The 13,290-nt window shown below is 40.1% G+C and overlaps 1 protein-coding gene across 6 annotated transcripts in view; it reads left to right on the forward strand.

The window, feature by feature from the left end:
* Nucleotides 1-10: 10 nt before the first annotated feature.
* LOC135310830 (F-BAR domain only protein 2-like) overlaps nucleotides 11-13,290 on the forward strand; it is a 37,192-nt gene continuing 23,912 nt past the window's right edge. For 2 of the 6 annotated variants that reach the window (XM_064439873.1, XM_064439875.1), the window contains exons 1-7: nucleotides 13-701; nucleotides 1,033-1,262; nucleotides 3,264-3,411; nucleotides 3,972-3,986; nucleotides 4,413-4,437; nucleotides 5,254-5,296; nucleotides 5,956-6,050. In XM_064439873.1, the coding sequence (XP_064295943.1) occupies nucleotides 3,349-3,411; nucleotides 3,972-3,986; nucleotides 4,413-4,437; nucleotides 5,254-5,296; nucleotides 5,956-6,050 (241 nt within the window). In that variant the 5' untranslated portion in view covers nucleotides 13-701; nucleotides 1,033-1,262; nucleotides 3,264-3,348. Of the gene's footprint in view, nucleotides 702-1,032; nucleotides 1,263-2,600; nucleotides 3,412-3,971; nucleotides 3,987-4,412; nucleotides 4,438-5,253; nucleotides 5,297-5,955; nucleotides 6,051-13,290 lie in introns of those variants that run through there. The other 4 variants (XM_064439871.1, XM_064439874.1, XM_064439876.1 and 1 more) reach the window with 4 other exon arrangements.

Genomic DNA, 13,290 nt, shown 5'->3' on the forward strand with positions numbered 1-13,290 from the left:
TCACCTGCACAATGAAAGGTTTAGAAGAACTGTCAGTCTTTGTAACTTAATTGTATACAAAGAATCTGACCTTCTGGGTTTAAAGTGCCATCTGTGGGCAATAATGTTATTCATCATGAAGTAATCGTTTCAGTCATTGTTGGGTTTGCACGTGTTTCAAGGCTTGTTAAATATAACTGACTCTGTGGTTTTTACCATCAAATATCATTTCCTCCTGATTCAAACACATTCAGCAAAAATGTGTTTTGAGGAGGACACTCCTGAACTGGAAAAAGAGCGCATGTGATTTCTTAATAGGGTCTTCACCTCTCTGTGCTCCTTAAAACACAGGTCATTCAGTTCAAATGCAGCCCAGGACTTAACTCTTGCTTACGAGCACTTCCTTATGAGTCATCCCATTGAAGGGACCAGGAATACCCGCATGTGTGCGACTAATAAGCAATTGCAGAATCTGGCTAAAATGCTTAGGACCATGGTACCCAGTGGGTTGACCTTCAGTGCATCTCCAGTGAAAATGAGCTCACTCTGATCTGCAGCACCTTAACCAGAACATGGCCACCAGCTAACCTCATATGAGGCATACAGCTTTATTCCATTCTGTAATGAAATTTGTGTTATTCGTAGTTTTCTTTATTTCAGAGCTCTTCTTGGCAAGCTATTGTATTACCAACTCTTCTAAAGGTACTTCAGGCCATTCATGGGTAAATATAACTTTTTTTAATGTTGTCAAACAGTTGTACCTATCCATACTAATTACAATTTCATCATTACACCAAATCACTCTATTTAAAAAAAAAAAAGAGAGAGAAAAAAAGGAACTTGTGGTCAATTCTGGAAATCCATTTAAAGTTTTGATTTACATGTGACCATAAGGAGAAACACTGACCAGCAGTTCCTCCTAGTTTAATCAACACTGAGATTCTCATCAGCATCAATACTTGCATTTATAAGACAATAAAACTTCTAGGCAGAATTGTCTCAAAATTTGAGTGGTGACTGGAAAAATATTTGATTTTTTTTTCTTGCCTGAAGGGCAAAAGCCTGGCCTGGTCCTGCCACAGGGCTAGAGGGAGAAGGGATCACTCTGGATAATGAAGCTTTCTACTTCTGTGACTGCTGGTAGCTGGGAAGAACTGATACTGGAAGAAGCTACTTATCCCCCTCCATGGCAGCAATAGCCCCTGTTTCATCTATGTAGCCTGGGTTTCTAATGCTCAGGCACAGGCAAAACAGGCAGCACAGCCTGGTTCCTGCACCCAGAGGTAAAAGCACCATCTCCATTGCCTGTACTTAGAAACAGCCTCCAGGAAAGACCTACAGTGCCAAATCATGAGCAACCCTGAGGTTCAAAGCAGTATCTCCAGGTCTTTCAGATGCCATCTAGGTCCCCATCCTAACGGAAACATCAGAATCCTTCATATACCTAATTTCATGCCACTTCTCTGAAGAAAATCCAAACATCCCACCTAAAGTCTGCAGAAGCAAAACTAAGACAGCATACATGTGAGGTAGCAAGGAGGTATGCCTATGCCCCAAGCTGACACTGACAGTTGTCCAGATCAGCAAGCTCATGATCTGAAACAGCAAAACGTAACCACTATTTCCGTCAAAGCAGAACTTTGCAAGGCAACTAAGGGCCATGGGGACTTGCAAGGGTTAACAGACTTGTTAACCAAGGGTTCTTGGACTCTAAGGTAGCTTTGTCCCTGTTTCGTTTGCTCTTGTGCAAAGAGAAGCACCCTGTGTGCTTGTACACGGCCGGCAAACAGAAACACAGTCAGGGCAGAAGTCACGGTTCAAGCTGTCTCACTCCTGAACAGATCTATCACACATACAGGCCTCTGTTGTGGCTGAAATGTGTTCTTATTTGCTTTCAAGATCAAGAAAATTGTTGGAAGCTATTTACTTACAAAGTACATATTGATGCATAAAAATAATAAATTTATTGATTTGTCCCTTCCAGGTCCAGAAGGGAAATTCTGAATACCCAATCTGATGTTTTGCAACACATGCCCAGTTATTTCTGGATCAAATGCTTAATCATCTCAGCTATAATTTAAGAATTTAAAGTACCATTAGGACAATCAGCCAAGAAAATGGATAGGTTAATGGATGAGAGAGCTGCGCTGCTGTATGATAAAGCATCCTAATAGAGTCTGAAGAGCATAGAATTTATTACAGTAGATTAGAAGTCCTGGGCAGACTAAAATGCCTTGACCCTGACTTCATGCCCTGGAATTAAAAATCAGCCAGTAGGGCAAATGGATATGCTACTGCCCAAGAGAGGTCTTCACAGGCACAGAAAGATGTGTATGTCTATTATTTGAGCAAGTGTGTCCTTCCCCTCTCAGTTCTGGACCTCAGAGCAAGTGATAAGAGTTTATTTACTGTATGCTTTTGCATAGAATATGTATGCTCCCTCTAGGTGGCAAGACACTTTTATGTTTCGGTAGAGGAAAATTTTCAGCTTGTTTCTTGTCAAAACAACTGCATCTTTTAAGACTTAGCATAGGCCTTTCAGAGCTTTTGTTCAGTGCAGTTTCTGTGCATATAACGAACCAATGCTAAATTAATCTGTATATTTTGCTTATTTTGAGGGCTGAGGTGTCATTGTGATTCCTTTTTAGCCAAGGATGACAGTGCTTTAAGTGGCTGATGGGGTTTAGTTTACTGTGCAGCCTTCTGTGTAACTGGCATCCTTTGTTGCAAAATTTTCAGTGCCTCTGCTAAAAGGGCAAGTAATGGTAGTTGCTGCTTCCTCTACTGTTACTCTTGGTACGGATACTGTGGGCATTTCATTGCTAATTAAAAAGGCTAGGACTTTCCCTCACTTGGTTTAAAAGGATTTCTGCAACGCATACATGTTTCATACATGTGTTAGAATCCTTCATTGAGTCTTACAAATCATGAACTTAACATACAGAAGTGTTGCTACTGCAGAATCATTCATTTATCCTGATGCTTTCAAATATGCAGTTGTTCAGTTATATGACATCATGACTTTGATAACAGAATACTGTTATGAAGATGAATGGAATATAAAAACTAAATTTTAACTCAGATGTGAATTTTGGACAGTGGATATAATTGAAGCATCTGTATAAGTGCACAAAGAGTTTAGGCAGCATTGTTTATCTGTGGTGTTTACTTAATATAAGCATTTTGTAGAGAGTAATTATGAAACAGATTAAACAGATGAATTTAAAGTATTTCCACCTTAACTGAGAAAAACATACCAAAGAGAGCCATTTCTATTCATCCAGTGATTCTGACTCTGAAGATGATGAACCCAGGAGGTTCCATGTAGAAATAAAACCTGTCCAGTCAAATCATAGCTCTCAGTATGCCATGCCTTCCTTGGATGAATTAAAAGTATCTATAGGGAACATCGCTCCTTCTCCAGCAATATCTGTAAGTTCCTTGTAGTTTTAATGAGTAGAGAAGTGGTAAGGAATCTTTAGTATTAACATATATTTTACTGTTCAGAATCTATTCTAGGTTCAAGTTCAATGATTCTTTTTTTCTTGTGCACTAGGTCATCTTTGATACACTTCATTACAATTTAATGTTAAGTAATTCTCCCTTTTCAGATTTTAACTTTACTTTGAGTCTTGGGAGTGCTCAGTCCTTGTCTTACTGCTGTTGCCACCACAAAACATTTGAATACATATGGAGTTAGCTGAACGTGGCTTTTAACGTAGTTTATTAATTCATACTCAATAATATACAAAACTTTAAAACAGATTATATAATGTGGATACATAGCTTTTACAGTGCAGCTTTATTGTATGTGTTATGCCAAACCACAGAATAATTCTTTATATGGTGGGATGATATTACAAATAAATAGTATTAAAGCATGCTAGTACAGTGTTCAGATCAGAATATAGATGGCTTTGATTTTAAGGAAAATATTATGCATATTAAAATATTGATTATGATTTTTCTCTCCCCCCCCCATGTTTTGAAAGCAGAAACAGAGTTCTGTAAGTACAAAATGGCTTTTCATTAACATTTTTTAGATTAAAACCAAGTAATTGTAGTATGTAAGAATGTTATTGGGAAAACCTTAGGAATGTTTCTATTCTTATCTGTCAGGCATACCATGTGATATAAAAGCTGTTTAATTTTACTGGCCCAGCCTGTCAAGGGATTTAGTCGTACTGTTGCCTTTGTGAGCTCCACAGTCTTCATTGCTGCTTTTTCTTACCAGTGTGGTGGGCATGCACTAGATGCTCTGTCCTGGCTCATGTTCTGGTCTTCTGCAAGCTCCAGAATGTTCTGCCTGGCATTGAAAGCAAAATATTGCATGGAAAGTTGAGTGGAAATAAGAACCCTGGGACTATTAAGTGTTTTATTTGACAGTCAATAAAAGAATTTATTCTTATGGGTTTGGGTTTTTTCTGTTTTAGGCACAAATGAATCAAAACTCATCCAGTAAGTGTGAATATTCAACTTTTAGTCTATTTATGTTAGTTTTTAACATAACTAAAATATTTTTTATTGTTGAAGAAATAAATTTATTAAGTATTTGTATTTTAAGTAGAAAAAATATTTCTCTTATCAGTTCTAGGTACCTTTTATGATATTTGCCTTTGAACTACTCACAGTAAATTCAAAGGACAAAATTAAGTTATTTGGTCAAAATTTCAATGCAGCTAGTAGAAGCCACCCAAAGACCTCTTCTTTTTCTGTATACTCAGCTGTTCCCTATTCTGGGAAATAGATGAGGCTGTCTGCAACAGTGATGAGGAAGAAGTCCAAGAGGCAAAGGTGGTGGTGGTGGGGAATCCAATGGAAATGACTCTTGTGTAAGATCTTAAAACCCTTCCACCCACTCGAGTTGAGTATCATCCACAAAACAGCAAACTACTCTCTGTTTTATAATCAAAAACATAAAATATGGCCATGGAGATAGAGGACAGAGCATTAGTCTCTATACTTTAGGGTTTTTCTCAGTGGGAAACTAAGCCAGGTTTCCTGTAGAATAATATTGATGTAAACAGTAGAATTTAAGGAAGACATTTCAAGTGACCAACACTTCCTCCTGAAACGCCTTGCTCTGTTTAGTCCTCTCCTTTTAGAAGGTATTTCAGGAGCATCTGAATTTATATTATCAGAGAGAATGCATTTCTTCTTCTCAATTTTAATAATTCATAATTAGTTTTGAACTGCAACTATTAGCATTTACTATCTTTTTATAATGAAGCTGAAAGATTTTTGAGTGGTGATAATACTGTGTCTTTTGCTTAGGTGAAGAGTTAACAAAATCAAAGCTTTCTACTCCAGCTAATGAGTAAGTTCAACTTTTAAAATTATATCAAGTGTAGTTTTGGGGGGAATTTGGTCTTATTTTGATCTAAGATTCCGAGACTCATTGGAAATATCAGTCAACTGCTATTTTAAGTTAGGCATCTGTTGCATTGTAAGAGTCAAAGAGTAATTATGTAACAGTGGAGATTTCTATTCACTTGGTTTCCCCTTCTAATGTATTTGCTTCATTGTGACCTGTCTCAATTGATATTTATAATTATGTGAGTACAAAATATTGTGTTTTATTAAAATTTCAGGTTTTAAATAAGATGGGTTTAGTTTCCATCATATAGTGTTCCATTGTAAAGTGTTTAATATTACAAGCCCCAAATTTGGACAGGTCTATATACATCGCTCACATATGTATATACTGAAACAAATTGATTTGTAGATATATGTCTTGTTGAAAACGAAAATAATTTACTGACATTATGAAATATGTCCACACAAACTTGCACCAAGGTATCAGTTCAGATAGCTTCCTTATGTGTAAATCAGTTCCTTGACCTGCAATTTGTAAGTACTTTTAATTTTTAGATGCAAAGACTAACTAATACAGAAGATGAATTACCAAAGTTGGAATTTTATTTTTATCAGTATATATATCTTTCATTAATATTCCAATTGTAACTCTTACTATAGAAAGGGGTACGGTGACCTTCTGGCATGGGATCCACTCTTTAGCAGTTCTCTTGAATCTTCCTCTTCAGCCTCCTTGGCATACTCATCCTCCTCAGGTAAAATATTTGATAGTAGAAAATGTTTTCTGCATATTCTTCAGGATGTTCTGTTGTTGCTTTTTTAGTCATTGCAAGGGGATGTGCTTCGACTACTGAAATGAAAGAATTCTGTAAAGCAGTATCCTATGTTATGAGTAATACACAACTCGGTGCAATATGTCAGGCTTTCAAGCTAGGGAGCAAGGGGGAAGACGGAACATTAGAAACCTTAGGAAAGTTCTATGTTGCTTTTGTCTCTTTTTCTCTCCTTCTCTTCCTTTACACAAAAAGATCATCGTCTATGCTAGAGGAAGAATATAAGCCTATTTTTTCAGTTGGTAAAGTTGGAAAATTAAATGGAGGTTGTCACAGAAACTGAGATATGCTGAGCTTGCACTGTGAATAGGGATGGGTTTCTTCTTTCTAGGAAAGCCTGTTGAACTATGTAGTACAAAGCCACTGTGGAGCTTTGCTGTGAGGAACTTGTTTCCTGTAAGAAACCATGTATCTGTTAGGAGATGTGTAGGCATAATCCAAGGGGAGCAGGAGAAAAATGGCAGGACTGAAACTGGAATTAAGGGGGAATTCCTGGCACCACCTGAGAGTAGGTGTATTGGGAGGAAGAGGGTGGGCTGAGGAGTATGGGAGGGGAGGGGGCAGATACTGTGTGGAAATTTTGGGTACAGGGTTTTGGAGGATATTAGTGCGGGCAGGACACTGGCAGGCTTTCCTGAAACTTGGTCTTTGGGGGGGGGAAGTTTACAGAAATGGACAATATTGATTTTTACATTCAAAAGGCAGTGAGGGAGAGGGAGGCAAAATAGCATGTGAGTGGGTATGTGTGTTGAAAAGGCTGAGAGCAGATGCTGAGAAACTAGTTCAGAAAGAGGAAGGAGAGACTGGTTGACAGCTGCCTGAACATGAGCCAGCAGTGTGCTCAGGCGGCCAAGAAGGCCAATGGCATCCTGGCTTGTATCAGGGATAGCGTGGCCAGCAGGAGCAGGGAGGTGATAGTGCCCCTGTACTCAGCACTGGTGAGGCCGCACCTTGAGTATTGCGTTCAGTTTTGGGCCCCTCACTACAAGAAGGACATTGAGGTGCTGGAGCATGTCCAAAGAAGGGCAACGAAGCTGGTGAAGGGTCTGGAGAACAAGTCTTATGAGGAGTGGCTGAGGGAGCTGGGGTTGTTTAGTCTGGAGAAGAGGAGGCTGAGGGGAGACCTTATCGCTCTCTGCAAGTACCTGAAAGGAGGTTGTAGCGAGACGGGGGTTGGTCTCTTCTCCCTAGTAACAAGCGATAGGATGAGAGGAAATGGCCTCAAGCTGTGCCAGGGGAAGTTTAGGTTGGACATTAGGAAAAACTTCTTCACCGAAAGGGTTGTCAAACATCGGAACAGGCTGCCCAGGGAGGTGGTTGAGCCTCCATCCCTGGAGGCATTTAAAAGAAGGGTAGACGTGGTGCTTGAGGATATGGTTTAGTGGTGGCCTTGGTAGTGCTAGGTTAGCAGTTGGACTCGATGATCTTAAGGGTCTTTTCCAACCTTAACGATTCTATGATTCTATGATAAACATATTATGGCTATGTTAGGACCTGCTTAGTAAAAGTATTTATTTAAATTATTTACGTTGATTGTCTCGGGATTTAAGGTGGAATCTACTATTTACTGACAGTAGCAGATACACTGTTTCATAGTTTTCTTCAGTCTACCTACTACATGTCTATTTTCCAACCCCTACTGTCTTAATGTAGACACTGTTCTCCTCCCATGTGCCTGAGTAAAGAAGTGTTCACTGTTTCTTTTAGTTAGGTATTCCTATTCCAAAAATCAGAATAGACCTTACTAATTTGTTCGCAATCATGGCTTTCTAACCATTTTCATCTGTACCTGATCATACAGGTTGAAGAACAGTAAGAAACAGTACATATATCAATAGGAGAATTCCATACAATTAGTGCTAACTCTTCTTGGCCTTAATAATGTCCTTTTAGCAGCAACCAGCATTGCTACATAACCCTTAGTGTTTTAAGTGGAACTTATTCCTCCACTACAAATTCATGTTCCTTAAAAGTTGTGTTTTATAACATATCTAGCTTACAGAAATCATTAAATTGTCTCTTCCTCGCTTAGGTATCCAGTCAAGATTATTGGCTAGTGGATCCACATTTGTAAAATATTTAAGGATAAATTTTATATATATATATTTATATATAAAATTATTAGTAAGACCAGGTGTTCTTGGGGTACCCAGCCCCCTGAGCTGGAAGACAGGGACGGGGGGCAGAATGAAGCCCCCATAATCCAAGGGGAAACGTTTAGCGACCTGCTACACCACTTAGACACACACAGGTCTATGGGGCCAGATGGGATCCACCAAGGGTACTGAGGGAGCTGGTGGATGTGCTCACCAAGCCACTTTCAATCCTTTATCAGCAGTCCTGGCTAACTGGGGAGGTCCCAGTTGACTGGAGGTTAGCAAATGTGACGCCCATCTACAAGAAGGGCTGGAAGGAGGATGCGGGGAACTACAGGCCTGTCAGCCTGACCTCAGTGCCGGAAAGGTTATGGAGCAGCTCATCTTGAGTGCCATCACACAGCACGTACAGGAAAACTAGGTGATCGGGTCCAGTCAGGATGGCTTTATGAAAGGCAGGTCCTGCTTGACTAACCTGATCTCCTTCTATGACCAGGTGACCCGCTTAGTGGATGAGGAAAAGCCTGTGGATGTCGTCCACCTGGACTTTAGTAAAGCCTTTGACACTGTTTCCCACAGCATTCTCCCTGCAGAAACTGGCTCATGTCTTAGACAGGTGCACTCTTTGCTCGGTTAAAAAAACTGGCTGGATGGCCAAGCCCAGAGAGTTGTGGTGAATGGAGCTAAATCCAGTTGGCGGCTGGTCACAAGTGGTGTTCCCCAGGGCTCAGTTTTTGGGCCAGTCTTGTTTAATATTTTTATCAATGATGTGGATGAGGGGATCGAGTGCACCCTCAGTACATTTGCAGACAACAGCAAGTTAGGCAGGATTATTGATCTGCTGGAGGGCAGGAAGGCCCTACAGAGGGACCTGGACAGGCTGGATCGATGGGCTGAGGTCAATTGTATGAGATTCAACAAGGCCAAATGCTGGGTCCTGCACTTGGGTCACAACAACCCCATGCAACACTACAGGCTTGGGGAAGAGTGGCTGGAAAGCTGCCCAGCGGAAAAGGTCCTGGGGATGCTGGCTGACAGTCGGCTGAACACGAGCCAGCAGTGTGCCCAGGTGGCCAAGAAGGCCAACAGCATCCTGGCTTGTATCAGGAATAGTGTGGTCAGCAGGAGTAGGGAAGTGATCGTGCCACTGGTGAGGCCGCAGCTTGAATATTTTGTTCAGTTTTGGGCCCCTCAGTACAAGAAGGACATTGAGGTGCTGGAGCATGTCTAGAGAAGGTCAACAAAGCTGGTGAAGGGTCTGGAGAACAAGTCTTATGGGGAGCGGCTGAGGGAACTGGGGTTGTTTAGCCTAGAGAAGTGGAGGCTGAGGGGAGACCTTATCACTCTCTGCAACTACCTGAAAGGAGGTTGTAGTGAGGTGGGTGTCAGTTTCTTTTCCCAAGTAACAAGTGATAGGAGATGAAATGGCCTCAAGTTGCACCAGGGGATGTTTAGATTGGATATTATGAAGAATTTCTTCACTGAAAGGGTTGTCAAGCACTGGAACAGGCTGCCCAGGGAAGTGGTTGAGTCACCATCCCTGGAGGTATTTAAGACGTATAGACGTGGCACTTAAGGACATGTTTTAGTGGTGGACTTGGCAGTGCTAGGTTAACAGTTTGACTCGATGATCTTAAAGGTCTTTTCCAACCTAAATGATTCTATGATTCTGTGACTATGCTGAAAAGAAGTTTCTCAAAATAATCTGATTTGCTAGCTGCGTTACTGCTTTGATCTGGTTTTGGAGTCTGCAGAGGAAGGCAATGGATACTTTATTTGTTTTACTGGTGGTTGCTACTATATCCATTTCTTTATTGCTAGACCTGGATAGGAGGCTAAAGCAGGTTAGAAAATGTTCATACAGTCCCTCCTGTCAGCAGAACTCTGGAGAGAGTAGCCTCTGGCTGATGAGCAGTGACAAGTAGTTGGGATCCATAACATCCTCTGTAGCCATATCTATGGGGAGTCATCTACCTGAGGCCTCATACCTGGAAGTGGGCTATGCAGAGAGCTCTATATTTCATTGAAAGTGGTAGAATATAATGCCCCTGTGGGCATAAGTAGCTTTTAGTTATGAAACATCTGTGCCGTGGCAAACTTTATCTGCTAAATAATTATTTAAAGCAGTGTTGTTCTAGGAATTAACTAAGCTATATACACTTGTGAAATTATCCATGGAATCTGAGTGTTCTAAAATGCTTTAAAGTATAACAAATTACTAATACATTTGGGAAAAAATTACTGAACTGGGGTATTTCATATTGTTGTTTAAATAAAGTTAGCTTCTGATGCTCACTAACCTCCAACTTAGTTATGTAGACTTAAAAAAAATAGACAACTTTAATCTGATTGTGTTTTCCTTGAAATCAGTGTTTTATCTTCAACTTGAAGGTCAGTATAGGTACGCTGATGCTTATAGCTTTTGAAAAATCTCAATCCAAAATTACTTAAATTACTTATTTTGTATCCAGAATATATACGTCATAATCTAGCATGTCCCGCAGATACTTTTTTCTTTTTACTGTTAAAACTTTTCTTTAGGTATTGTTTTGTAACTTTGTGTTAATCATTGAACACCTAAACTACCATGGTATTTGAGCAGGCAGTGGTTTATGCAGCATAGAAGTAAACTTTGGTCATCTGTGAATAATCTTGCTTTATTAGAAGTTTAAGCTAATTTTGTTATCTTGAAAAAGCACAACATTTTTTAGGCAGCTATTGATTTTTTAAAATGCTTCTTTTTATTTATCTTCCTCATTTTCATCCATGTGTATTTTTAAAAGTCTTGCACATTTCCACATTGCCTTTGTATAGGATTTGTAGTAGTATTTCAAAACCCTTGAATGATATTTTAAATATCTGTTAGAAAGGGAAAGCTGTGTTAAACCTCTGTTTATTTGGGCTTGGAGAATATGCTTGTTCATGACAAAAGGACAACTGTAGAAAGGACGCCAATACTTTTGATCTGAACTTTTAAACATGTTGCTCTCTCTTTAATTCTGTATGCCACTCCGCTGTTCCTAGCTTGGCCAATCTGCAAGATGTTGAGAATTTACTAACCTTGCATTTGCTGCTTCTGTTGTCATCTAATGCAACAGGCAACAGCCAAGTGCAGGGAATACTTTTGGAAAACTCCTGTTTTCCAGCAGCCTGAAGACTCTAGGATGAGAGAAGAAAACTGGGGCAGATGATGCCTCATACGTAGTTACTCATTAGATATGGATTGATACAGACAGAAGAATATCATACAGGATCTCATGACTGCATTGTCTTCATTCATTCACCAAACAGCAATTTATGTTGGGCCTTCCCATTAAAGATGTTGAGGGTAAGAGGATAAAAACATTTGGAAGGATTATAGGAGGGTAGGTTTGATTAAATAACTTTGAAAGAAATGAAAAGCAGAAAGCTGTGGAGAGGAAACAAACATGGAGTAGGACACAAGGAGGAAAAGACAGAAATGAGAGAAAGTGAAAGCATGACAGGGAAGAAGGTTAGAGGAATAAGGAAAGTCATGAGAAGTAGGGCCTTAAGGGGAGAGAAACAGAATAAATTACTTGTCGGCTTACTTAAAAAATGGAAAATTACATGGTTGACAGTATGAATGAAGTACACATGATATGTGGCTGGGTTTTTTTTCTTTTATTGGTAAGTGGTATGATTTTTAGCCTAGTAGGGCAGTTATTTTTCATGCTGGCTAGTAATCCTCATGCAGTGGATGTTGAATATGGTTTTGAAGTCTGGATTTATATTGAAATTTTTATCATTTCAGTGTTGCTCCTAGTTTCAATTCTTCCCTTTTCCTTCAGCTACATTGAAAGAGCTCCTCCTCATCTACCACTGATTTGCCTGAGTATAGAGTATCTCAGTCTTTGCTTGGACACCAGACAGATTCTGGGTCTAAAAGCCTATCTTCATCAGACAGATTCTGGGTCTAAAAGCCTATCTTCACCAGACTTCACCATTAGCACTTCATGCAAATCTGATATTACGGCAGCACCATCAGGGAGTACCAGGACTTCATCCTCTGTTTCATGGTCTTGGAGTCAGTGGATTTCCTTTGTTGATGACCTTCTTACAATTAGACACACAAATGCGGACAAGAAGGAGCCCCAAAGATTGCATTTTAAAACTGAAAATGCCTGTATTGCCTTTTCTGCTTTGTTTGGGAATTCTTCCAACAGCTGTGCTTCTGAGGATCAAAATGACCTTTTCAATAATACTCTATGCCACAAACAATTATTCATTGAAGAAACTGGCACTGCTGCTGAAATTTCTTCTGCATCATCTTCAGCACTACTGGACTATAGTTGTTCTGGTTTAATCCCAGCCAACAACTAAGCACCACACAGCTGCTCGCTCACTCCTCTCCCAGTGGGATGGGGGAGAGAATCAGAAGAGCAAAAGTAAGAAAACTCATGGGTTGAGATAAAGACAGTTTAATAGGGAAAGCAAAAGCTGAGCACACAAGCAAAGCAAAACAAGGAATTCATTCACCACTTCCCATGGGCAGGCAGGTGTTCAGCCATCTCCAGGAAAGCAGGGCTCCATCACGCGTAACGGTGACTTGGGAAGACAAACACCATCACTGAACATGCGTCCCCCCCTTCCTTCTTCTTCCCCAGCTCTATATACTGAGCATGACGTCATATAGCATGGAATATCCCTTGGGTCAGTTGGGGTCAGCTGTCCTGGCTGTGTCCCCTCCCAGCTTCTTGTGCACCCCCAGCCCACTTGGTGGTGGGGTGATGTGAGAAGCAGAAAAGTCCTTGACTCTGTGTAAGCACTGCTCAGCAATAACGAAAACATCTCTCTGTTATCAACACTGTTTTCATCACAAATCCAAAACATAGTCTCATACTACTGTGAAGAAAATTAACTCTGTCCCAGCTAAAACCAGCACAACAGTTTAGAGTCTTCTTGTGTTCATACAAATAAGGGTATGGCAAGCATGCATTGTGTACTGCTCTTTGCTAATAACTGACTCCAAAAAGCAAGCTTTCGTCTGATTTTTCTTTTTGTTATTATTGCTCCCCTTATGTAAGAATTAACTCATCATCTTACTT

This window comes from Phalacrocorax carbo, assembly GCF_963921805.1.
Source record: "Phalacrocorax carbo chromosome W unlocalized genomic scaffold, bPhaCar2.1 SUPER_W_unloc_14, whole genome shotgun sequence".
NCBI classification, from domain to species: domain Eukaryota; kingdom Metazoa; phylum Chordata; class Aves; order Suliformes; family Phalacrocoracidae; genus Phalacrocorax; species Phalacrocorax carbo.